Here is a 25,784-nt window from a genome sequence, read left to right as displayed (position 1 = left end):
AATTTTTAAAGAAATGAACAGATATAGAAATAAAATATGTTTCAAGCACAAGTATCTTGCTCAGCAACTGAATGCCAAACATTCCACTTTGAAAGAATAATTTGATCCATTTTCTCTAAGAACACTGTTAATCATTTGCTATCCACCTAATTTGATCTTTAACTCAGACTGTCTTTATTAAAAGAAAACCTGAAGGAGTCTATTGAGTTGACCAAAAAGTTCGTTTCAGTTTTTCTCTATCCTCATACAGGCTTCCCAGGTGGCACTAGTGGTAAAAGAACCCACCTGCCGATGCAGGAAACATAAAGAGACGCAGGTTCATCCCCTGGGTTGGGAAGATCCTCTGGAGGAGGACATGGCAACCCACTCCAGCATTCTTGCCTGGAGAATCCCATGGGCAGAGGAGCCTGGTAGGCTACAGTCCATGGGGTTGCAAAGAGTCAGACACGACTGCAGTGACTTTAGCACACATATATGTATCATCATACAGAAAAACGCAAACTTTCTGGCCAACCCAATGTTTTGTACATTAACTGAAATCACATCTAAGACTTAACTTAGATGATCGTAAAATTTCCAAATTCCAAACTAATACTTGAGAACACTGCTGAAAAGTTTCTTGTAGGGAACCTCCCTTCAGCCCTAAACTTCTGACTCCACCTCCAAATCAGAATCTCCTAAAAATATCTGTAATACCATGGGAGTGGCCATGATACATAAGCAAGTCTGTAATGAGGTACAAAAATTATTCTCCCTTTAACAATGATTTTCCTTTTTAATTTCCTCTCCTTAACAAATTTGAGAATATAAATTTTAAACAGATGCAATATTCAGTAATATGATTCTACAACTATATAACAAATAAATTTTAAGCTATGACTGACAATTATAATCAAGAACAATTATAACCCTTAGTAGGAGACCTTTCCATTCTATTGTAACTTTCAATAAGCCAGTATTCTTCTAATAAATATCATTTTAAACACAAAGTAATAACCAACTGAAATCTATAGCTGCATTAAAAAATGAAACAAACTACTGCAAGGGGAGGACAGTCTGGAGAGACTAACACAGAACAGTAAAAACAGCAGAAGGCAGACACCAGAGTGACATTACATCTCTTTCCTCACAAGGCCAAATATTTGGTTAGCATATGGCCCAAAGCGTGTCTTAATTATCCCTCAAATGCTTTAGAGAAACTTTTTTAAAACCATGAAATTAAAGAGAATGGTCATAAACATCTCTTAATGATGCTTCTTGTTTTTCATGAGTTAATAATGACAGATTTCCAGATTGGTGAGCATAAGGTGTGTCTACACATGACCCATCTGAAATGCTTCTGATTTTAAGCCTAAGCCTGCTCTCAAAAAAAATTATCATGTAGACTTCACCAAGGATATAGAAACATTCTTATAAACTGGTTTAAGTAATAAATACTGCAACTTATAAAGAAATTATTTCAAATGAGGAGTAGTCACTACAAAAACAGTAAATTGATAAATTAAGATAGTGAACTCTCAATAAATCAAAACCAAATGTTCCCCCCAGTAAATAATAAATAAAAAGCTAAATATAGGAAGACCAAGCAGAAGTCTCAATAAAATTTAGCATGAGTTCACAAAACTGAGGTAAAATTTATGTTACTCACCACTAATGTTGAGTTCAAACAAATTTATAAATAATCTATAATAATACTTTCTAATTTCATATTCTACTCTATTGTTTAAAGTACTTATAAACTTACCCAAATGAAGTAATGTAAACTGGGCTGCCAGTTCCTTTGCATCTTCTAACGTAGTACAGAGTTTGTCTGGCATGAAGTAACTCTGGGATCCATTTGCAATAGCAGGAATAATGATTTTATATACCAAGAGTACTTTCCCATCTTGACTTGTTGTTGAATATAAATAATATTCTGGTGGTGCCCAATTATTTTTGTTGCAGTAATAATCCAAATGCATTACTGCAGAATTGAAATGATTGGATTTTAAAGAATACATACTAATTGGAGTAAGCTTTGTTCCAGGAAAAAACGGGTAAGTGCATCTTTCAATTTCAGGGGGGCTCGGGCTATGCTGGCCATTGAGACGAACTGGAAGAGTTGACGGCTTTCCTAGAATTTTGGGGTGACTCTCTTCTTTGTTAGCAAACACAATCAGGTTTTCAGAATTGGGGCTAATCTGACCATTAAGATGCTGTCTCCAAGTGTTTTCTTTATTTACAGGTTTTGCCAGTGTTACCTCAATACTTGCTCCATCAATGCATTTCCCATTCATTACTGACATGGCAGCCACTGCATCTTCTCGGTTGAAAAAATGAACAAAAGCATAATCTCTAAGTTTCTTTACTCGCTCAACTGTACCAGGTTTGAATTTATTGAATTCTGCTTTAATTGTTTCCTCAGTAGTTGAGATCATTAAATTTCGTACATAGAGAACTTTAACTCTCTGCATGGTTTCCTCATCAACCTCTTTCTCTGGGTCAGCCCAATCCACCTGAATGGTATGGCCCCACAGTTGGAAGGTTCCTGTAAAAGAATAAATTAATTTGAAGACAATTAAAATAAATCAAAATCAAAAATAAGTAAAACTGTTTCTCCAAAGAAACAGAAACTCAAATACATATAATGTATTTGGTAAAGTATTAGTTTCCTATTCACACAAGTTTTTACTAAGGTGAACTGAGACAGACTTACAGTGAAATTAATTCTGCGAGTCAAAAGAACAAATACAATTCAAAGACAGACCTTTATTAGAAGGATTAGGTACTGTCCTTTTTATTTTTATCAAACAACAACTAACAGCTAAACAAAACTGTATACATTCTGTAAATCAGTAAACTGTTATAAATGACTCATTTTATAGGATCATATTCTTTTAGAATCATTTGTTTTACTTTCTTAATTTCTATTCCTCTTCAAGGGCACTACATATCTTAGTAAGTTGATCTACGAGGTACTGCTATTTTTTCAAATGTATAGTAAGGTTAACATAGAAAAATAACCTTTGAAAAAGGATAAATTTACCTGGAATTAGTTTTCTCCTAGCCATTGCAGCAGCTCTGTGAGATTCATATTCCACAAATGCAAAACCACGATTTTTGGTCTTATCAGTTGCACTTGGGTAAACAATGACATCTACAACTCCTTCTGTAACTTTCTTCATTTCATCCAAGATTTCTTCTTTCTTCTTTTCTTTTGGAATAGCTCCAATAAATAATCTGCAATTATCCAAGCTTACACACACACCAATAAATTTCCCTGGTCTAATTTCATAATTATTAAGAATTCTAATGGCTAACTGGGCTTCTTCTTTTGTAGTATACATCACAAAAGCATAACCTCGATTTTCACCACTAAATTCCATCATAAGTCGAAATTCATATATTTTCCCAGCTCTTTCAAATACAGGAACTAACTCATCTTCATACATATCACGAGGTATTTTTCCTACAAAAACTTCACAGCCTCGAGGTGGAGGTGGACCTTCCCAACCTGAAAGACAAAAATAGACAAATTCTAATAAGGTATTTATGTTTACTATTCAATAATTCATTCCACAGGTTTACTGTGAGCCTTCTATATGCCATGCACTATTATACATCTTAGGGATACAAAAATGAACAAACTAGAAACCTCCTTCCTTCATGAAGCTTATATTCAATAGGAAAAGAAGACATTGAGTAGTGAGTGCTATGAAGCAAAATAAAGCCACAGAAGGGTTGATAATTTTGGTAATCGGGTACATCTTTTCTAAGCACATGAGGTTTAAGCAGAGACCTGAATAAAATGAAGGAATGAGCCTTGAGAATATAGCATAAAAAAGGAAAAGCAAGTGCTTTTTATATTAGTTATATTAGAACAGCACACAGCAAGCAGGTCTGTATGGGAAACGCATACTTGAGGGAGGAGTTAAATGACAGGCAAAGCAGCCGGCACTGCCATTAGAGGCTACGATTCTGTCTCACAGAAAGTTAACTGGAGGGTTTTGAGCAAGGAAACTGTACTGGCTATTGGTAGAAAGGCAAAACATTATATCTAATAATCTGCTTGCATCTAGTATAAACACCACTCCTCTACTTGTTACTCTTTCTGATTCCTCCCCAAATGCCCTCCCCTTTCATAGCTAGAGCCCACTTTCCCCACTGACCTAATCCTGACTTATTTCTTAACTGCTACTTAAATCAACAGTAGAATGTTCAGGGAAAGACACGCATAACAAATATAATCTACCTCTTTTCCTTCACAACAGTAAACATGACTGCTGAGGTCTTAAAGTGGTTTCAAGGAAAGAGCTATTTGTTGGGATACTTGTGGAGATATATATCTAATGTAAATGACTGCATTAAACATCCAATTTTTTGAACATAAAAAAATCCACACCTGGAGGTGGACCACCAAACTTCCTTTGCCCATTTTCTTGAACCATGTTGTATCCAGTCTTTTCCATCAAAGCAAGCAATGCTGCTTCATTCTGAGTACCAGTCCGTACTTTGTTGCATCCATTTGTTCCATCCATAGTTTCTTCACTCATGGTTGCAGTTCCTAAAGCAAAGTTTAAGAGAAGTGTTTATGACACAGAGCTCCAGGAGGAACCTATGAAGCTTTTCTCTAGGTGCAAAAAACCAAGAATAGTTGTGGCTGCTATGTTCAGAGATCACTGAAGCCTTGGCCCCAAAGTTCTTCCCTACAGGGGAAACTGGAAGCCTCTTTTAATGTCTCTAGTCAGTTAAGCAGTACCTTTATAAGGCATAAGCTACAATGAAAGGGATGCAAAAGTGAAAAAGACAAAGGAACAACAAAAACAAAAGTGGAAAAACAGGAGTAAGTGAAAGGAGTTAGAGGAGAAAAGAGCCAGCAGAAATAGTAACAAAGTATTCAGAAATTCTAAAATGATATAGCTAAAATTAGGTGACCTGAGAAAGTCCTTCTTAGTTCTAAAATATCTGAGTTTTCTTCGGAGTGATGAGAAATATAGCTACAAACATCCATTATCATATACACCACACCCACAAAGTCTTTTTACGGTTCCTCCCAAGCTATCCAGTTGCGTTAATGATACACTTCTGAAGACAACATAGAAGGAAAGAAGCTCACGCACCCTCACAGCTAAATGCAGCAGTCCAAGGCTCTGTATTAAGCTACCAGTCATTATCTAATTGCCTACTGAGTTTGCCTAGCAAGCACTAAGAATGAGATTTTTAACTGGCATCTTGAATTCAACCGATTTAAAACTGAATGTCATTTTATCTTCCAAACCTGTTCCTTCCTATTTTACCTTATCTCCATCAATTCATCTGGCCAGCCGATAATGGCACCACAAGGATTATTTATTACTCCTTCTCCAAACTGTCACAACCAGAAACCCGGGAACTTAATCCTGAGGCCTTCCTTTGACTCAGCTAATCAGCCACAAAAACCTGCATATTTTCCCTTCTAAATATTTCTTGAAATCAATCTTTTCCTGTATATCCCACAGCCTGTTCTCAATTATATCTTACCTGAATCAGCATAGTCATTTTTCATCACTCAGCATCCACAGGGGATGATTCTACAACTCCCAAGGACCCCAAAACCCACATATGCTCAAACCTCACATAAAATAGCATAGTCATTTGCCTATAACCTATGCTGCTGCTGCTGCTAACCTTTGCATATCTTCCCATATACTTAAACCATCTCTATAGATTACTTACAATACAATATAAACATAATGTAAAGAGTTGTAAGTACAATGCAAATGCTATATATGCCACTATGTGTGTCAAATTCAAGTCTGAGGAACCTTCTGGAACTATTTTTCAAACATTTTTGATCAAAGGTTGGTTGAATTTGCAGTTGTGGAACCATGGATACAAAGAGCTGACTATGCGAGGTTCCTAACCATTGTTCCAGAGATTTTGTCCCTTTCGGACAAAATCTCAGTGCTGTCAAGATGACATAAAAATATGTACCTGACTACTTTAAGCTTCTACAGATCAAAACTAAAGGGGAAATGAGTGAATTTACTTTATCTTAGAATCGAGAAGGCTCTTCTAAGAAATAAACAAAAAAAACTCAAAGAAAAATAGTACTAAATTACTTTTACTACCCTGGTGGTTCCAATGGTAAAGAATCTGCTTGCAATGTGGGAGACCTGGGTTTGAACCCTGGGTTGGGAGTATCTCCTGGAGAAGGGAAAGGCTACCCACTCCCATATTCTGGCCCGTAGAGTCCATGGGGTCGCAGAGTTGGACACGACTAAGCGACTTTCATTTCATTTTTACTACCTAAGTATCAACTATTTTGAAGGCAGAAAATTACAAACGGGGGGGGGGGGGGGGAATGATCTGCAACACAACATAATAAAAACCTAATTTTCTTAAAATAGAAAGAGCAACATGGTATCATAATTAAGAGCAAACTCAGGTACCTAAATGATTGCTTAAATGTGATCTCTGGTTCCTCCCGATATTAGCTATGGCTTTGGGCAAGTTTGGCCTCTGTTTGTCTCTAAAAGTAGAAAATAACAGTTTCTATTTCATAAGATTGCTGACAGGATTAAGCATAAAGGGCTTAAAATAGTAGTTTGCATATAAGCACTATAAATTTATTATCTAATTAATACAATAATATATATACTTAATGTTAACTTTTAGGAAAATAATACTATTGTATAATAAATTAATAAAACAATAAAAAAACAAACTGCTGACCAAGGTCTACAAACATGAATTCACTTATTCATTTATTCAATGAATGTTTATTAAGGACAAACTGTGTGCCAGACACTATTCATTAAGTCTGGGATACATCAGTAAGGTAAAAATCAAAACTGCTCCCTTGCACAGCTTATACTCCAAGAAGAGAAACAAATGATAATACAAGTAATATGTAAATAATATGTTAAAAGATAACAGGAGGAGGAAAATGAACAGGTACATGGTTGGGGAAGAGGTGTGCAGAAGACAGTGTACAATTTTAATCAGATAAGTTCCTGAGAAGATAACATTTGAGCAAAGAACTGAGGAGCCTGGCCATTGCAGTTATTTGGGAAGAACAACACAAAAGGAAAAATGAGGACAGAAGACCAAGAATAGAAGTGTGCATGGCATATATGAGGTGAGCATGGGGGCCAGTATGGTAAAGCCAAGAAGAGAACAGCAGGAGATGAAGTCAGCAAGGTAACAAGCTGCCACATCTCACAAATCTTCTAAGTCAGGTGCTGAAGGTCCTCAGCATTGATTCGGAGTAAATGTGGGGCCACTGGAGATTCTGAGCACAAGAGTAATATGATCCTTCATTTTCAAAGGACTATCTGCCTGTTGTATTGTGAAGTCTGTAGAAGAGCAAAGGTGGAAGCAAGGAGACCAACAAAAACCAAGACTAAAATTCAGGTGAGATGATGGTGCCATGGACCAGAAAGGTAGAGGTGGAGGGGAGTCTCCGATATGAGATATAATTAGAAGGTACGTCCAATAGCTTTCTGACAGACTGGATATGAGATAAACAGAGATGTCAAGGATAACACCAAAGTTTTGACCTGAGCAACAAGCAGCAAGGAAGTAAGGAAGGCTGAGATAGAACTTAGAACTTATACTTAGGGGAAAGAGCAGAGTTCAGTTCTGGGCCTGCTAAGTTTGAATATCCACTAAATGACCAACTTAAATGCCTATAAGGCCATGGCAACGAATGTTACATGAGTGAAAACAAAAGGCAAAACCACAGGATTCTGACAAGTGCTGTGGACTGTGTTTAACAAGAAAGACACTGGGAAAAGGCAGTGGATACTCAATTCTAGCAAACTGTTACTGTGAGGAAATCCCCAGTTTGCCCAGTTATGCTAAATTTTCCAAGGTTTCAGGAGAAGCCGGAAATCTGCAGATTCATATGTAAAATCTCTCAATTCTTAAAATTTGAGTCAAGGAGCTGCATTAACATATTAAAACTATAAAACTACATAATGTCATCCATTTACATTTGCAAATACAGCATAAAAATGGCATGATTAAAATGTAATCTGGTAGAATATTATGTTCAAACTTAATCTAGGGTATATGTTATCCAAATTCCAACTCAAAAAATTAATGAGTCAAACTCTCACAATTCAGTTCAAGTTTCTACACATTTACTGAATGTTTTCTATGACCAAGCATTTTTCTGGATTTTCAGTCATGTGGATGACCCTGAGGGGCAGGACCACAACTCAGGTGGACAGCAGAGGACAGATTAACTCAGTGGGACTTTCTGCCAAGCAGACAGAACTGCACAAAGTTGGAAACAGCTGACCAGAAGATGTCTTCCTGCCTAACTGAAGTATTCAAATACAGGCTGGACATGCTGGAGAGATTCAAGCAAAGGGGGCATTGCTGGACCATGTGGCTTTTAATATTCCTTCCAAAATTTAATACAAAGAGAGTTCAAGCATAGACTCTGCCTTTTTAAAAGGACCTACAATCCAGGAAAGAGTAATATCATCATCAGGCAGTCAACTTCCTTCTATGTTTTAAGCCTGCAATTTTTTTTTTTTTTTTTTTTTGCCTCAGATATGCAGATGACACCACCTTTATGGCACAAAGTGAAGAGGAACTAAAAAGCCTCTTGATAAAAGTGAAAGAGGAGAGTGAAAAAGTTGGCTTAAAGTTCAACATTCAGAAAACGAAGATCATGGCATCTGGTCCCATCACTTCATGGGAAACAGATGGGGAAACAGTGGAAACAGTGTCCGACTTTATTTTGGGGGCTCCAAAATCATTGCAGATGGTGATTGCAGCTATGAAATTAAAAGACGCTTTCTCTTTGGAAGGAAAGTTATAACCAACCTATATAGCATATTAAAAAGCAGAGACATTACTTTGCCAACAAAGGTCCATCTAGTTAAGGCTATGGTTTTTCCAGTAGTCATGTATGGATGTGAGAGTTGGACTGTGAAGATAGCTGAGCACCGAAGAATTGATGTTTTTGAACTGTGGTGTTGGAGAAGACTCTTGAGAGTCCCCTGGACTGCAAGGAGATCCAACCAGTCCATTCTAAAGGAAATCAGTCCTGGGTATTCACTGGAAAGACGTATGCTAAAGCTGAAACTCCAATACTTTGGCCACCTCATGCGAAGAGTTGACTCACTGGAAAAGATTCTGATGCAGGGAGGGATTGGGGGCAGGAGGAAAAGGGAACAACAGAGGATGAGATGGCTGGATGGCATCACCAACTCAAAGGACATGAGTTTGAGTAGACTCCGGGAGTTGGTGATGGACAGGGAGGCCTGGTGTGCTGTGATTCATGGGGTCACAAAGAGTTGGACATGACTGAGTGACTGAACTGAACTGAACTGATCTCTACAAGAGGTTCATGGTTTCTCGAAAACAAAATGTTGCAGGGTTAAAAAAAAAAAGAAAACCCTGGAAATTAATTCAACTATAAAAATAATAACAAAAACTGTAGAAACCAAACAAAATACCTGCAGACATTCTGTGGCTTAAACTCTGAGATGCATAAAAGCAGAGATTCCTATCTGCCTTGAACACTTTCCCTATTATCCAACACAGTGCTTGGTACACAGTAGGTTCTTAGTAATTCTTTGCTGGATGAAGATGCTAACAGAAAACAAAAAAAAAAAAAAAACAAAAAAAAACACATGATTTTATACACTCTAGGCATTAAATTAGAATGATTTTTAAAGGAAAATTTGGTAATCTTATTAAATTCTAAAATGTATATATACTCAGTAATTACTAAGAAATTAACCTACGGATATAGTTGTACAAGTATATAAAGATATAAACACAAGCATGTTCACTGAAACACTGTGTTCAAAATAAAAAGTCTAAAAAATTTCTAGTTGTCTACCAATAGAGGACTGATTTTAAAATTATGGTACAACTACATAATGGAATGTTATGCAGCTATTAAAGAATGTCATAGATTTGTGTGTTCTGATATTGAAAAATATTTAAAAGAAACATCACATGAGAATAAGTTGGAAAACAATATACTGACTACGTATCAACTGTGTGTTTTGTTTAAAGATATATATCTATACACCAACAGATGTTCGTGAATACAAAAATTAAAGACACACGATTTGGAAAAATTTACAGGGAACTTTAACAGTAGTTATCATCTGTAAGTAGGACTAAGAGTTAAGGGACCTTAACTTGTCGCTTTTCTGTGACTATCAAGAGCATATGCTACTTTTACTAAAAGCAAAAGGTCTTTTCAGGGATTCTCCACTGTTCTTTAAAGATAAAATCTAAACTCTCTTTTAAAAGCATCGAATACATTTGAATCAGTTCTAATGAGGTGGATGAAACTGGAGCCTATTATACAGAGTGAAGTAAGCCAGAAAGAAAAACACCAATACAGTATACTAACGCATATATATGGAATTTAGAAAGATGGTAACAATAACCCTGTGTACGAGACAGCAAAAGAGACACTGATGTATAGAATAGTCTTATGGACTCTGTGGGAGAGGGAGAGGGTGGGAAGATTTGGGAGAATGGCATTGAAACATGTAAAATATCATGTATGAAATGAGTTGCCAGTCCAGGTTCGATGCACGATACTGGATGCTTGGGGCTGGTGCACTGGGACGACCCAGAGGGATGGAATGGGGAGGGAGGAGGGTTCAGGATGGGGAACACATGTAAACCTGTGGCGGATTCATTTTGATATTTGGCAAATCTAATACAGTTATGTAAAGTTTAAAAATAAAATAAAATTTAAAAAAAAAATAAATAAAAGCATCATAAAGGTCCTTTCCTCACCTGCCCCAGCCTCTCTCTCTCAAACTTCGCTTCCTGTATGTCAACAACAAAGCTTATCTAGTTGCAATACTGCAAATGCACCATGTTCTCATACACCAGCCTCTGCATAGGCTGCTCCACAGTCCTCTCTTGCTTTCTTTGCCTTTCCCAAACTTAATATTTTCCAAAAAAAAAAAAAACCAACAAACAAAAACAAACCATCCCTTCTCCATGCTAAATTAGATGCTGTATCCTTTTGTACTGCTACCATCTCAGAGTGGGGGACTGTCGGTCCCTGCTGCCCCTCATTCCCCAACCCCTGACAGACCTTAAGCAGAGTCTGGTCTTTTATTCCCAAATCCCTATCACAGTGTACATTCCCTGGCACATTCACTAGCTTGCTGCTCAAAGAAAGAGACAGAAGGAAGATACATTGTGGTCTAACTAAACATAAGGGGCATGGGTTCTAGTTCTCAGTCAACAGATCTTTGACAAATCATTTTACACTTCTACCTTCACTAATTTCTGAAATTTCACTGTACACTTATTTCTGCATTCATTTATTTAGCACATTTATACTCTGCATGATGACAAGCATGTTACGCACACCATCTCATTTAGTACTTACCCTCTAAGATATTATTTTCCATTTTAAAAATAAATAAGCTGAGAATAAGAGAGGTAAAAGTCATAGTGCCTATAAATTGATAGTGCTTGGTAGGGTAGACATGCAAATTAGAGACCCATCTGCCTAAATATGGGATTCCTAAACCCCTACTTTATATTACCCTCATATTACTTATTTAAAAATCTGAGATGTCCAGAAAGTAACATAATTTACCTGAGATCATATAACCTGAATCCAAATTTTTTTCACAATAAGTTTTTTAAAAATGTTTAAAATAACAAACCAATTAAAACTACAGTGTGATTTTTTAAAAATACTGTATAAACTTGGGGGAGGGAATCCATCAATGGAAACTTTTTGGAAAACTCCTAATAAAACAACTTCAAACTTTAATTAGAGATCTTAAAATCATTTAATTCAACCAATTTTGCTGCAAAGCAGTCACCCATCTTATTTTTGAATCCTTACAACAACATAACTTGGGCTAATTCTTTAATAAAGGTCTTTTTAATGAATCATTATCTTTTTCCTTGTAACTTTCACCTACAGGTTCTGACTTTATCCTTCTGGCCAAACTGAACATGCCCCTTTCATACAACTGCTTTTGAAAAACGATTCTCTCCTTCTCCAGGCTAAACGTTATTGTGCATGCGTGCTAAACTGCTTCAGTCATGAGCTACTCTTTGCGACCCCATGGACTGTAGCTCACCAGGCTCCTCTGTCCATGGGCTTCTCCAGATAAGAATGCTGAAGTGGGTTGCCATGCCCTTCTCCAGGGGATCTTCCCGACCCAGGGATCAAACCCACGTCTTCTACATCACAGGCAGATTCAATTTCTTTAATCCAACATTTTCTAAAATGATATTCCTAAAATGATTATTCCAGGAGCTATTAGCAGGCCTCAAAAATGTGTTTTATGCCTAAATACACCTGGGAATCACTATACTTCCCTCTTAGGAGCATCACAATGAACAGCAGCATATTTAAGGCCACAAAAATTTTAATAAAAACAAATCTTTCCGCTTTAACTCTGTGTTTCCCAAACATTTCAATATGATATTCTAACTTTCCTTGGTAATTAGCTTTCTAGAGAACCATTTGGAAAATGAGTGTATCAACTGCTTCTATGATAGTTTCAAGCTTCCTCACTAACCTCTTTCCTTTGAAACTGAAAAGGCCACCAGTGCAAAGAAAGACATTAGTGTTTGACACAGCTGCATGACACTGACAGTTCAAATTAAGCAAACTGTCAAAAAAAAACAAAAAGCTTACATCTGCCTTATCCCGTAACAAGTAACCAGATTTTAGACTCATACTGAATTTCACCTTCTTAGGTTCAACTCACCACTTCCTCCAACCCTCCTCTCTAATCTTTTATCAACTTGAGCCCCATTCATGAAATGACCTCACTTATTATCCTCTTCCAGGACACAACTCTCACATATTTTCAAGTTTAATTAACAGCTATCTTTCCAAAGATAATCAAAAAGCAACTTAAATCTTCCCAAATCTGACTAGTGATAGTAACAGAATTCAATACTGGTTTAAATAGTCATCCTTATTCATCTTTGATTCAGATTAAAACATTCTGTCATCTTTATAATAAAATAGAGTATCTACTCATTAATATTATTTGGGTACTAACAATTAATTTTAAAAATGTATTTACACTTGAAGAACAGGTATAACTGGTATCCTAAAGAACTCTTGTTTTAAATAATACAGCTACTATGTAAAGCCCCATTTCCAGAAAAGGTAAAAAGCTGTTCATCTTTTCTTCGATTCCTCCTTCCATGTTCATTTCACCATGGCTGGTAATGTCTCATTTCTCTTTATATGTTTTTCAGATTCTTCTAATTTACTGGCCTCATATATTTATTAACTGACAGAAGTAGAAAAAAAGCCTTATCCAAGGAAAAGTCTTAAGTCTGTACATCCAGCTGTGTATCTTACACTATACTTTAGGAATATATTTTATTAATGTGATATAAATCCAATAAACTATTAATAGTTTCTTATAAAAGAGATGATACTCTTTGACAATCAGAATCATTAAAGATTAGCTAACCAGCCTTTCATCTTGAATAAACACAATTTTTTCTACTATCATTCCTTTAAAATTAAGAGCATTTTAAATGATATAACTACATTTCTCGATTTAAGACTGTTTTATTCTAGGTTTTGCCATTATACCATCACTGCAGACTTTGCAGTAAGAAAATATTAGAATTGCAAGCGGACCTTAAATCCCTCAAATTTTACACACTGGAAAACTAAGAGTAAATAAACTTGCTTAAGGTCATAAAACTAGTCATTTAAAGACCTGGGACCCAAACAGTCAAACTCTAAGAGATTTATAAACTCTGGCTCTCTTCCATCATTTATTCTGTGTGATGCTCAGTCCTGTCTGACTCTTTGCGACCCCATGGACTACAGCCTGCCAGGCTCCTCTATCCAGGGAATTCTCTAAGCAAGAATACCGGAGAATTGGTTGGTTCTCCATGCCCTCTTCCAAGGGATCTTCCCAACTCAGGGATTGAACCCAGGTCTCCCACATTGCAGGTGGATGCTTTACAGTCAGAGCCACCAGGGAAGCCCATCATTTATTCTATGCTATGCTATGCTAAGTCGCTTCAGTCGTGTCCAACTCTGTGCGACCCCATAGACGGCAGCCCACCAGGCTCCCCCGTCCGTGGGATTCTCCAGGCAAGAATACTGGAGTGGGTTGACATTTCCTTCTCCCAGAGAAAAGTGAAAGTGAAGTCACTCAGTCGTGTCCGACTCTTAGTGACCCCATGGACTGCAGCCTACCAGGCTCCTCCGTCCATGGGATTTTCCAGGCCAAGAGTACTGGAGTGGGGTGCCACTGTCTTCTCCAATCATTTATTCTAGAGGGACCTTAACGGATCCCACAGGACATCATACTGGCCCACTACACTAATGCCATCATGTTGACACAATGTAGAGAAAAGGAAAGTGTGAGATTTCCATTTTTTAAACACGCTGCAAGAAAAAGGATGAGAAAAGAGAGACTCTAGTTTAATATGTTACCTTACACATGAAATTTACTGCCTATAAGCACAACAGATAAATACAGATTCTGCTTCTGTTTTATCCAAACAGGTTTTTTTGTGTTTTTTTTTAGTATAATGCACAGCCTGCTCCAAATGGCTGATTTCTGCAACCCACCCCACCCTCCCAATTACTTTATAGATATATATCTTCGGTTAGCCCATGTCACTGAAGTTGTATTTTTAAAGATATTATCTAGAGTCCCATGTTTAAATAATAGGCCAGACCCCACATTAAAGACTTTTTTTCTAAAGAGATAGTAAAAATGTATGCTATATTTAGTACATTTCAAGAAACCTCAATCAAAATACAAAAAGTTGAAATTACAGAAGTATAAGATACACTGGAGAGTCACCAATCCCACTCTCTTTAAAAAGAGTATGTTCTTATCTTAAAGTCTCCCAAACAAAAGTAACATATACATATATCTAATTCACATTTTCTAACACGAAGATCATACTTTATTTAGCCAAATATGTTTACAAAAGAGCCAGAATTCAAGAACCTCAACCAGAGAATCGTAAATCAAATCTAAAGCAGGCATACAGTATTTTTATACTCATTTCAAAATGTTTCAGAATCTGAGAATTACCAAAATTCCAAAGAGGCATAGCAGTCCTATACATTATGACAAAGCTGATATTATCAATTGAAGTGTCCAAGACTCAATTAGTCCTCTGGCACTTTCAGCTGTGGATTCACAATGCTATGTGTTTTACAAGGTTTTCTCCTTCCCCTGTTGACCCAAATAATCTGATTAAAGGAAGGAGGATCCTGAACATGGGAATGGCATACCATGTTTATAAAAAATAAAAAGTGGGAAGGGTAGATTAAAAATTGTTGTACCCTATGTGGACTCTAGCTTTCATAGATAAGTCTTTTTTTCCCAAACTTTGGACTTTCAAAGATTTCTCTTCATTTCTATTTTAAAGTAAAGCAAGAAAAAAAGAAAAAAAAAATCCACCAAAGTGGAAGGACCAAGAGAGTTAGCCAATCACAAGACAGATATTCAAGCAGCAATCTGAATCAAGTCTTTAGCCTGAAATGGTTAACTGTATCTTCATTAGTGTTAAGCATCTTAATAACAAAAATTTCAAGTTTCAAACTCCTACTGACTTTCAAAATAGAAATATTAATGAAAAATAAGAAACACAATTTTAACAAAATATAAATGAAAATCATTCATCTAAAAGAATGTCAGTTGTGTTCAAGCTATACTTAAATTGAAACTTCAACTTATTACGTAAAAATTTATGAAGTTGTGAAAATGAACATTTTATAAATTTTGATTTTTAAAAACTAATTTAACAGTGAAAAATATTAATTTTAAAAAATATCAAAACACACTTATAAAAAGCACATTAGACCTTTAAGGTATCCCTTAAATTACATAGCATTAAATTTCTGACTTGTTAGTTCAGTTGTTACTGACTGTGGTACATGGCTAGCAGATCAGAAGAGATTTTTTAGCAACAACTCATTTTAGTGACAGACTGCACTATAGCAATATGGTTGGAAAAATGAGAAGGATCATCGAAAATGTATGGATGTGTAAGTCTAAGGTTATTTCAAAATAAAAGGGTATAAGTGGATCCATTACCTTCCACTTTAAATTTTATTACAGATGAGAGCACATTTTTATTCCTGTATTTTTATTCCTACATTTTACTAAGTTAAATATATCTATGTATAAAAAGGTTTAGAACTCGGTGTTTCACAACTTCTAGTAGTACTGTCAGAGAAGGCAATGGCACCCCACTCCAGCACTCTTGCCTGGAAAATGCCATGGATGGAGGAGCCTCGTAGGTTGCAGTCCTAAGAGTCGGACACGACTGAGCGACTTCACTTTCACTTTCATGCATTGGAGAAGGAAATGGCAACCCACTCCGGTGTTCTTGCCTGGAGAATCCCAGGAACGGGGGAGCCTGGTGGGAGGCCGTTTATGGGGTCGCACAGAGTCGGACACGACTGAAGCGACTTAGCAGCAGCAGTAGCAGCAGCAGTAATACTGTGGACGGCAGATTTAAATTCAGAAAACACTTAAAAACTGAACTACTTTAAAAACAACTGGAACTAATAATAAGTGTCTAAAATAGTGCTTTGAATACTGAAGCGTTATATGCTTTTTGAACTCAAGATAAAGCTATCTACAATAGAACCAAAATTCTTGTGTACTGCTACAAAATTATGCATTTACTATTGCTTATATAAGGTCTTCTATAATCAATGTCATGTGAAACCTGTTATAATTTGAACAGATTTTGGTCGTATTTTCTTTCCTCATCAACCATGAGGTAATAAAATAAAAAACACAGCATTAATATGCGTATCTGGTCAGATTTTACACCAAATCCTCCTTAAATCAGCATGTCTAAGATTCCTAACAACAAACATGACACCACTAAAAATATAAACCTTAATTTCGGTCCATAAATTAGGCATATTCTTGTATGCCTGATAATTTTTACCTCATCATATATTCAGTAAGGCTACTTCGTACATTTCAATAAAATTCATACTTAACATTTCACATTCATATTTCAAGTATTATAATGTTCAAGTTGAATACTCAATCTTAAGTCAAAATTAGCAATCAAAACAGTTCTAATTACAGCACTGCTAATATTTAATAATTGAAGCACCAGTAGTAATCTTTACGTCTATGCAAGTGAAAGTCGTTCAGTCATATCCGACGCTTCGTGACTTCGTGGACTATACAGTCCATGGAATTCTCTAGCCAGAATACTGGAGTGGGTAGCCTTTCCCTTCGTCAGGGGATCTTCCCAAACCAGGGATCGAACTCAGGTCTCCCGCACGGCAGGCGGATTCTATACCAGTTCAGCCACCAGGGAAGTCTCTTTATGACTATAATGGTACGTAATTGCAAACAAGCTAATTTTCAATGTTTTAAATGTGTTCTCTGGAAAGAAGTCTATCATTAGAGCCCATGATGAAGTTTAATCCTGAAAGGCTCTAAATGGAAGTTGGTCCAACTACTGAAGATTCTTGAAAGAAAAATACATCCTTAAGCAAAATTCTATCAACACGCCAATGTTATTCATGTTAGCCTACTTTTACACGCAACGTATCCTGCTTCCTGGTTCTATAGCAATCCTCAAACACAAAGCGGCAGATCCGTAAAAGAAATCACGTCTTTGAAAAGCACCTGCAGATGCCCCGTCTGATATTTACCCGTATTAGAATCGCCATACACGATAAAAGCTATAGAGCATTAATCAAGAGTGTAAAGAGATAGCTTAAAGAAACGTCGACATTAAATAAACTAAATTCACATATGAGGCAAGACTGTCCAGATAAAGCAGTTTCCAAGGATTTCAGAATATCAATGCCAAGATGAACTCTAAAGTCTCCCGACTCCAGATTCGGAGGTCTTTTCAGTACCCCAAAGAAAATATTTTTAAACTTGGTTATGAAAACCATCTGGCATTAGGAAACAAGATGGTACCCTGCGTGTACGCCCGCCCGCACGCCGTCCATGGCCGCGCACTGCTAGTCTCGGAAGAGGGGTCAGTTACGGTCCCCTCCACCCGCAGCCCTCCGCTGTCAACACCCGACAAACGCGAGCCCCCGGGCAGGGAAGGAAGGGGCATCAAGGGCGAAGGGGAGAGTTCGAGGCTCATCCCCATTTCAACGATGGAAGGACGACGCGATTGCCAAACCTCACCCAGCAGTCGGACGCCCGGGGCGCTGTCCCAGAGCCTCCAGAAGGAACGCGCGGGCCCGACAACGGCCGCACCGACGCGGCAGACGGCCTGGACCCGCGGCGGTCGACGGAGAGAGAGTGTTAGGAGAACATGGAGGGCAGCAGGTGGGGACGGCCGGAAGGCGGCGGCACAGAGCGGAAATAAGGCGGGGAGAGGGCCGGGCGCCGCGGAGGGCGCCGCCGAGGGGCCCCGACGGCCGGACGGGCGGTGGGTGCTGGCGGCAACCGCGGGTGCAGGCACCTCAGAAGGCGCCCTGGGGTGGGGAGCTCGGCCGAGGGCACTTGTCCTCCTGCCGCTCCACGAGACGGGGACGGGGGACGGCGCAGCCCGCAGACGCCGCCTGCAGCCGAGCGCGGGTCCCAGTGGCGCGGCTGCCGGGACGGGGAGCTGGACCGGGCTTTCTGCAGCCAGGAGGCACGGTCTCCGGCCGTTACAGGCGGTTTGGCAGTGACCCCGCGGCCCCCATCCCCTCCTCACCCCTTCGAGTCTTCAAATATTGGTCCTAAATCCGTGGGACCAACGACCACAAACCGCCGCCACCGTTTCGGGGACCAGTGGGTCGGAGCGGGGGTAGAGGGCGGTGGGTGGGGTGTCGCAGCAAGGGGGAAGGGAGTCCACGAGGAGCCGCTCGCGAGGTCCTCGAGCCGCACAGCCGGGCTCCCAGAGGGCGCTGCGCGGTGGCCTAGGCAGCGCACGTGGAGGGACGTCTCGACCAATCAGCGACCAGCCCTAGGAAGGAGGGCGGGGGTCCTGGCCCTAGGTTTAAATCCGAAGGTAGTTCTTGGGCGGGGGAAGTGGGGAGGGGGTGGTAAATGCTTGGAGTGACAGACATTTTAGCCAATTGGAGGGAGAAGAGCCAGCTATCCGGGCAGGTGCCCATGGACTGATTAAAAAAAAAAGATAGTGCTTGTTTTGTTGAGGTGTTTATAAAGCAAGGGCTGTGACTTGAACTTCCTTAAACTTTTACTTGGGAAGAATGTGGATGCATTGTAAAAGTTTTCTGAGTTTTCAATGCTAGTCTGACCCAGGAGAGAGAGAGAGAGAGATTTGCAGTAGACTCACAAAGTTTGAATGAGAGAGAGAGAGAGAGAGAGAGAGAGAGAGAGAGAGATTGATTTGCAGTAGACTCACAAAGTTTGAATGGTTTAAGTGCACAAGAAAATGGGCTGAATCGGAGACCTAGTAACCTACCGCTGATCAGTTTGGAAAGTGATTTGGCTGTGGCCAAGCTGATGCACCAGGTTGTATGCTTGGGTAAAACCAGCTTTTCAAGGATACAGTTTGTGGCTTTCTGCACGCATAATACTGAATTTTGCCTCCTTTAAAGATAGAGCTTGGGTTTATATGGCAGACAAAAAAAGAAAAAGATGGCTTTAGGAACCAGCTCCTAAACAGACTGAAAGAATATTAGAACTAGATTGATCCTAGATCATGTAGCTTCTCCATTAACAAAGGAGAAACTTGATGCCCAGAATAATCCACTGAGTTACACAGTAACACAGCCCCCTAATGCACAACCACATGATGCTTTCTTCTACACTAGTGATTTCAGTTTATCATCTCCATATGTTGGAGGCCTAACGAATGTCTTAAATTTTCTTGGTTAACAAGCGTGTGTATACATATATAATATATATAAACAGATATGTACATTTAATATGTATATTAACATATTCCAACAGTAAAGAATGAATAAGAACTTTAGAATCATACAGATTTGGGCTCAACTCCCTGTGTCACCATTTTATGATTATGATACCTTGGACGAATTACTTCTCTGAGCCCCAGTTTAAAATGGGATAGGGTGTTTAAATAATTATGTTAACAAATAATGAGCACTTACTGTGTGCCAGAAACAACTTTACGGGATTTTCACATATTAGTTCATTTATTTCTCCAAGTAACTTTGGCAAACATGCTAGCCCCCTGCAGCCCCATGTTTCAGATGAAGAAAATGAGACACACGGAGCTTAAATAGTTTGCTGCTGCTGCTGCTAAGTTGGTTCAGTCGTGTCCGACTCTATGCCACCCCATAGACGGCAGCCCACCAAGCTCCCCCGTCCCTGGGATTCTCCAGGCAAGAACACTGGAGTGGGTTGCCATTTCCTTCTCCAATGCATGAAAGTGAAAGTGAAGTCGCTCGGTCGTGTCCCACTCTTCTGCAGCCTACCAGGCTCCTCCATCCATGGGATTTTCCAGGCAAGAGTACTGGAGTGGGGTGCCATTGCCTTCACCGTATGTAGTTTACTGAAGGTCATTTAGCAAGTAAGTGGCCCCAGTTTGAAACCTTCAGACAAAACCAGTATGTTTTACTGTTTCAAAATGTGTGCAGAAACAAGTATCGTAAAACCCAGTGCATACTAGATGCTCAAGAAATACTCTTCCCTAAACTCTCTACCCTTCAGGCAGTGAACACCAGTCTCATTTATGAAGGCTGCATGCCTTCAAAGTACAGAAACCAGAAAACCTAGACTGATAGACCATTCCTATTGATACTTGAGATTTTTTTTTAATAATGCATTTCTTTATTTTGGGAACCACAAGGATGATAATTATTCTCTTATATTGATTACTATTTGTGGCTGCTCATTTATTTCTCGGAAAAAAAAATTACATTCTTGATTTTCATGTTGGTGCCTTCTCAATTCCAAGTAATTCACTGTAATACACATTCTAAATACATATTTTCAAAGTTCAACTAAATTTGTGTTAGACATATTAGTCTGACAAGTTTAATATTTTTTAAGGAATTGCGGAAGATCCTTCACTGTCACTAAAGTGGAGATGTTATCTTGTGAGCTGCACAAGACATTCTTGGAAGTAGACTGAAGAATTGTTTTACATTTCCAGTTTTCTTTTTTCATTTTTCTTTTCCTATAAATATAAAGGAAACCAAATAAAGAAAAGTTCCTCAATAGGCATTAGAGTCAGGCCAAAGAACCTTGCTTTAGATAAGACAGTGTTATTTTAAGACCCCTCTGATGCTTCAGTTAGAACTGGACATGGAACAACAGACTGGTTCCAAATAGGAAAAGGAGTTCGTCAAGGCTGTATATTGTCACCCTATTTATTTAACTTATATGCAGAGTACATCATGAGAAATGCTGGACTGGAAGAAACACAAGCTGGAATCAAGATTGCCGGGAGAAATATCAATAACCTCAGATATGCAGATGACACCACCCTTATGGCAGAAAGTGAAGAGGAACTCAAAAGCCTCTTGATGAAAGTGAAAGTGGAGAGTGAAAAAGTTGGCTTAAAGCTCAACATTCAGAAAACGAAGATCATGGCATCTGGTCCCATCACTTCATGGGAAATAGATGGGGAAACAGTGGAAACAGTGTCAGACTTTATTTTTCTGGGCTCCAAAATCACTACAGATGGTGAGTGCAGCCATGAAATTAAAAGACGCTTACTCCTTGGAAGGAAAGTTATGACCAACCCAGATAGCATATTCAAAAGCAGAGACATTACTTTGCCAACAAACGTTCATCTAGTCAAGGCTATGGTTTTTCCTGTGGTCATGTATGGATGTGAGAGTTGGACTGTGAAGAAGGCTGAGCGCCGAAGAACTGATGCTTTTGAACTGTGGTGTGGGAGAAGACTCTTGAGAGTCCCTTGGACTGCAAGGAGATCCAACCAGTCCATTCTGAAGGAGATCAGCCCTGGGATTTCTTTGGAAGGAATGATGCTAAAGCTGAAACTCCAGTACTTTGGCCACCTCATGCGAAGAGTTGACTTACTGGAAAAGACTCTGATGCTGGGAGGGATTGGGGGCAGGAGGAGAAGGGGACGACAGAGAATGAGATGGCTGGATGGCATCACTGACTCGATGGACGTGAGTCTGAGTGAACTCCGGGAGTTGGTGATGGACAGGGAGGCCTGGCGTGCTGCGATTCATGGGGTCGCAAAGAGTCAGACACGACTGAGCGACTGATCTGATCCGATGCTTACATTATATGTCCTTTTTGTCAGATTCCTTCTAAATCTTTTATTGCTCAATGTACTTGGTCACTTTAGTTCATGTCCGACTCTTTGCGACCCCATGGAGCCAGACCCCTCTGTCCATGTGATTTTTCTCAGCAAGAATACCAGAGTGAGTTACCATGCCCTCTCCCAAGGGATCTTTCCAACCCAGGCATTGAACCCAAGTCTCCTGCAACTCCTGCCTTGCAGGCAGATTCTTCACTTGCTGAGTCTTCAGTGGTGGTGGTGGTTTAGTCTCTAAGTCCTGTCAGACTCTTGTGACCCAATGGACTGTAGCCTGCCAGGCTCCTCTGTCTGTGGGATTTCCCAGTCAAGAATACTGGAGTGGGTTGCCATTTCCTTCTCCAGGGGATGTGCTGAACCACTGGGGAAGCCCAAATCTTTTATTACCCATAGCCTCTATATTTATCAAAGGCTATTAAAACTGTGTTCTCTACAAATAAAATTGAAAGAGTGACCTTTAGCTTTGTTTCTCAAGGTTCCTAGAAAAGAGAATCTAAAACAGTTATGCCAACTTGAATTATTTTTCAGAAATAGATCCCAAGTTAGGCTTTGTTAGAAGTTTATTTGTAAATTTATGGAAAATGTGATCCAAATAAATAGGAAGATAAACTGTGTAGAGGTGTTTTTGAATGAAACGCCAAAGTTGAAAGATACTTATTGGTGAGGGAAAAAGTAGAAAGGGAGCTCTGTAAATGCCAAAAAGATCAATAATATTGTGGAAAATGCAATGGAAAAGTTAGAATAAAAAATTGGAAGGGGTGTACAAAATATAGTTAGATAAAGTGATCTGGATTACTATGTAAATGTATTTTCCCTATATTAAATGGAAGCTTTTTGGATTAAATTGTCTTCATATACCTTCTGTAAAATACAAAACCCCAAAAGGGAAAGAAAAAGCCATGAGAAGTCCTTTTAAATGTTTAAAATCCAACTTGGTCCTAATAAAGAAGGAAAAGAAGGAAAGAAGTGAACAGTTTTATATGAAAGAGCATCATGCAGTGGTCCGCTTTGTTTTCCATGTGTTGGAGCCTTCTTTAACCATACCTGGCAGTGACGGCACAGATCCACCAAAAAAAAAGGCAACTACTTGTGTATTTATAAAATTAATGAACACAGCATGGGAGCTAGAGAACCTCCTTTAATTTGGTGACCCTCCAATCTAAATGATCTCTCAAAACCCTTTCAGAAGTATAGGAGCTTTTTCAATACTTAGAGTAAATGTGTTTCATTCAATTCTCTGACCCTTACTTTCTCACCCAGATTTGCTGCTTTATGCCTGACAGTTTAATTTGAATTTTTCATAACTCTGGGATGTGAATGTCAGTACCAAGATGATTATAAAGTACGATAGTGTGTTCTTTAGTTTGGGTGATAGGTTATACCACACCGTCTTTAAATCCAGTCAGTGTATCTCCCATGATTAACAACCTGTCTTTCCAAGGCAGCAAATCTTTTGGATCTTCCTACATAGATGAATGCTCTACATGGAGAATAAACCCATAGCTAAGGCCTGGAGACACACACATCAGTGGGTGAATGGATAAAGAAAATGTGGCATATATGTACATACATACATAAATGCACATGAATTCATACAATGGAATATTACTTAAGCATAAGAGAAGAATGAAATCTTGCCATTTGTGACAACATGGTTGAAATCTTAGGGCATTAGACTGAGTAACTCATGCATAAAAGACAAATATCTGATGATTTCACTTATATATGGAAAGAAAGAAGAAAGAGAGGGAGAGAGGAATGTAGGGATGGGAAATGGAAGAAAGAAGAAATGGGAGAAAGAAAAGAAATGAAGCTCACAGATACAGAGAACAGATTAGTGGTTCCCAGAGGCAGGAAGTGAAATGAAGGCAAAAGGGTAAAGGAGGTCAAAAGGTACAAACTTCCAGTTATAAAATAATGAATTCAAGGGAGTGTAATATGTGATGTACAGCATGACATCTAGTCAATAATACTGAATTGCATGTTTAAAAGTTGCTATAAGGAGATAGTAAAAGTGCTCATCACAAGGAAAAAGTTGTAGCTATATATAGGGGTAGATATTAATTAGACATATTGTGATCATGTTGCAGTATATACAAATATTGAGTCATTATGTTGTACACTTGAAACTAGCATAGGGTTATGTCAATTGTACCTCAATTTTAAAAATTAAAATAATTTAAAAAAAGAATGGAGGAAGTATTATGCTGTAGTCACCAAATTGATTTGTTGTAGCATTCTTAGTATAGAAAAAGTGCAATAAATATCAGAATATGCAATGCTAATAACTCATCTTTCTCTAGTATCATCTGTCAGTAATGATAGTGCTATGCTGATCATCTGACCCTTGGTTTCCCATTTTCAGTTAAAAAAAATCTAGTCATCCAATTAATTTTTTTAATAAACTATAATATTAGAAATAGTATTAGGCAATACAGAAAAAAACATTTTCCCCCTCTGACTTAACTCATGACATGACAAAACTGACATATGGAAAAATATTTTTCTGATCTGATCAGATCAGTCGCTCAGTTGTGTCCGACTCTTTGCGACCCCATGAATCGCAGCAAGCCAGGCCTCCCTGTCCATCACCAACTCCCGGAGTTCACTCAGACTCACGTCCATCGAGTCAGTGATGCCATCCAGCCATCTCATCCTCTGTCGTCCCCTTCTCCTCTTGCCCTCAATCCCTCCCAGCATCAGAGTCTTTTCCAGTGAGTCAACTCTTCGCATGAGGTGGTCAAAGTACTGGAGTTTCAGCTTCACCATCATTCCTTCCAAAGAAATCCCAGGGCTGATCTCCTTCAGAATGGACTGGTTGGATCTCCTTGCAGTCCAAGGGACTCGCAAGAGTCTTCTCCAACACCACAGTTCAAAAGCATCAATTCTTCAGCACTCAGCTTTCTTCACAGTCCACCTCTCACATCCATACATGACCACAGGAAAAACCATAGCCTTGATTAGACGAACGTTTGTTGGCAAAGTAACGTCTCTGCTTTTGAATATGCTATCTAGGTTGGTCATAACTTTCCTTCCAATGAGTAAGCATCTTTTAATTTCATGGCTGCAGTCACCATCTGTAGTGATTTTGGAGCCCAGAAAAATAAAGTCTAACACTGTTTCCAGTGTTTCCCCATCTATTTCCCATGAAGTGATGGGACCGGATGCCATGATCTTTGTTTTCTGAATGTTGAGCTTTAAGCCAACTTTTTCACTCTCCACTTTCACCTTCATCAAGAGGCTTTTGAGTTCCTCTTCACTTTCTGCCATAAGGGTGGTGTCATCTGCATATCTGAGATTATTGATATTTCTCCCAGCTGGACACAAAGATCCAGCTTGTGTTTCTTCCAGTCCAGCGTTTCTCATAATGTACTCTGCATATAAGTTAAATAAACACGGTGACAATATACAGCCTTGACGAACTCCTTTTCCTATTTGGAACCAGTCTGTTGTTCCATGTCCAGTTCTAACTGTTGCTTCCTGACCTGCATACAAATTTCTCAAGAGGCAGATCAGGTGGTCTGGTATTCCCATCTCTTTCAGAATTTTCCACAGTTTCTTGTGATCCACACAGTCAAAGGCTTTGGCATAGTCAATAAAGCAGAAATAGATGTTTTTTTGGAACTCTCTTGCTTTTTCCATGATCC

General features: G+C 38.7%; 1 protein-coding gene across 4 annotated transcripts in view; it reads right to left on the bottom strand.

Annotated features, from left to right (window-relative positions):
- Positions 1-18,851, bottom strand: part of RBM46 (RNA binding motif protein 46) — a 59,315-nt gene extending 40,464 nt beyond the window's left edge. For 2 of the 4 annotated variants that reach the window (XM_006061575.4, XM_025268223.3), the window contains exons 1-4: positions 18,625-18,851; positions 4,382-4,543; positions 3,026-3,493; positions 1,745-2,527 (exon numbers count right to left, since the gene is read on the bottom strand). In XM_006061575.4, the coding sequence (XP_006061637.1) occupies positions 1,745-2,527; positions 3,026-3,493; positions 4,382-4,532 (1,402 nt within the window). In that variant the 5' untranslated portion in view covers positions 4,533-4,543; positions 18,625-18,851. Of the gene's footprint in view, positions 1-1,744; positions 2,528-3,025; positions 3,494-4,381; positions 4,544-18,107; positions 18,305-18,624 lie in introns of those variants that run through there. The other 2 variants (XM_044930586.2, XM_006061574.4) reach the window with 2 other exon arrangements.
- Between the last annotated feature and the right edge of the window lie 6,933 nt (positions 18,852-25,784).

The sequence above is a fragment of the Bubalus bubalis genome, chromosome 17, assembly GCF_019923935.1.
Source record: "Bubalus bubalis isolate 160015118507 breed Murrah chromosome 17, NDDB_SH_1, whole genome shotgun sequence".
Taxonomy (NCBI): Eukaryota; Metazoa; Chordata; class Mammalia; order Artiodactyla; family Bovidae; genus Bubalus; species Bubalus bubalis.
This window is presented reverse-complemented; position numbering and strand designations above follow the sequence as displayed.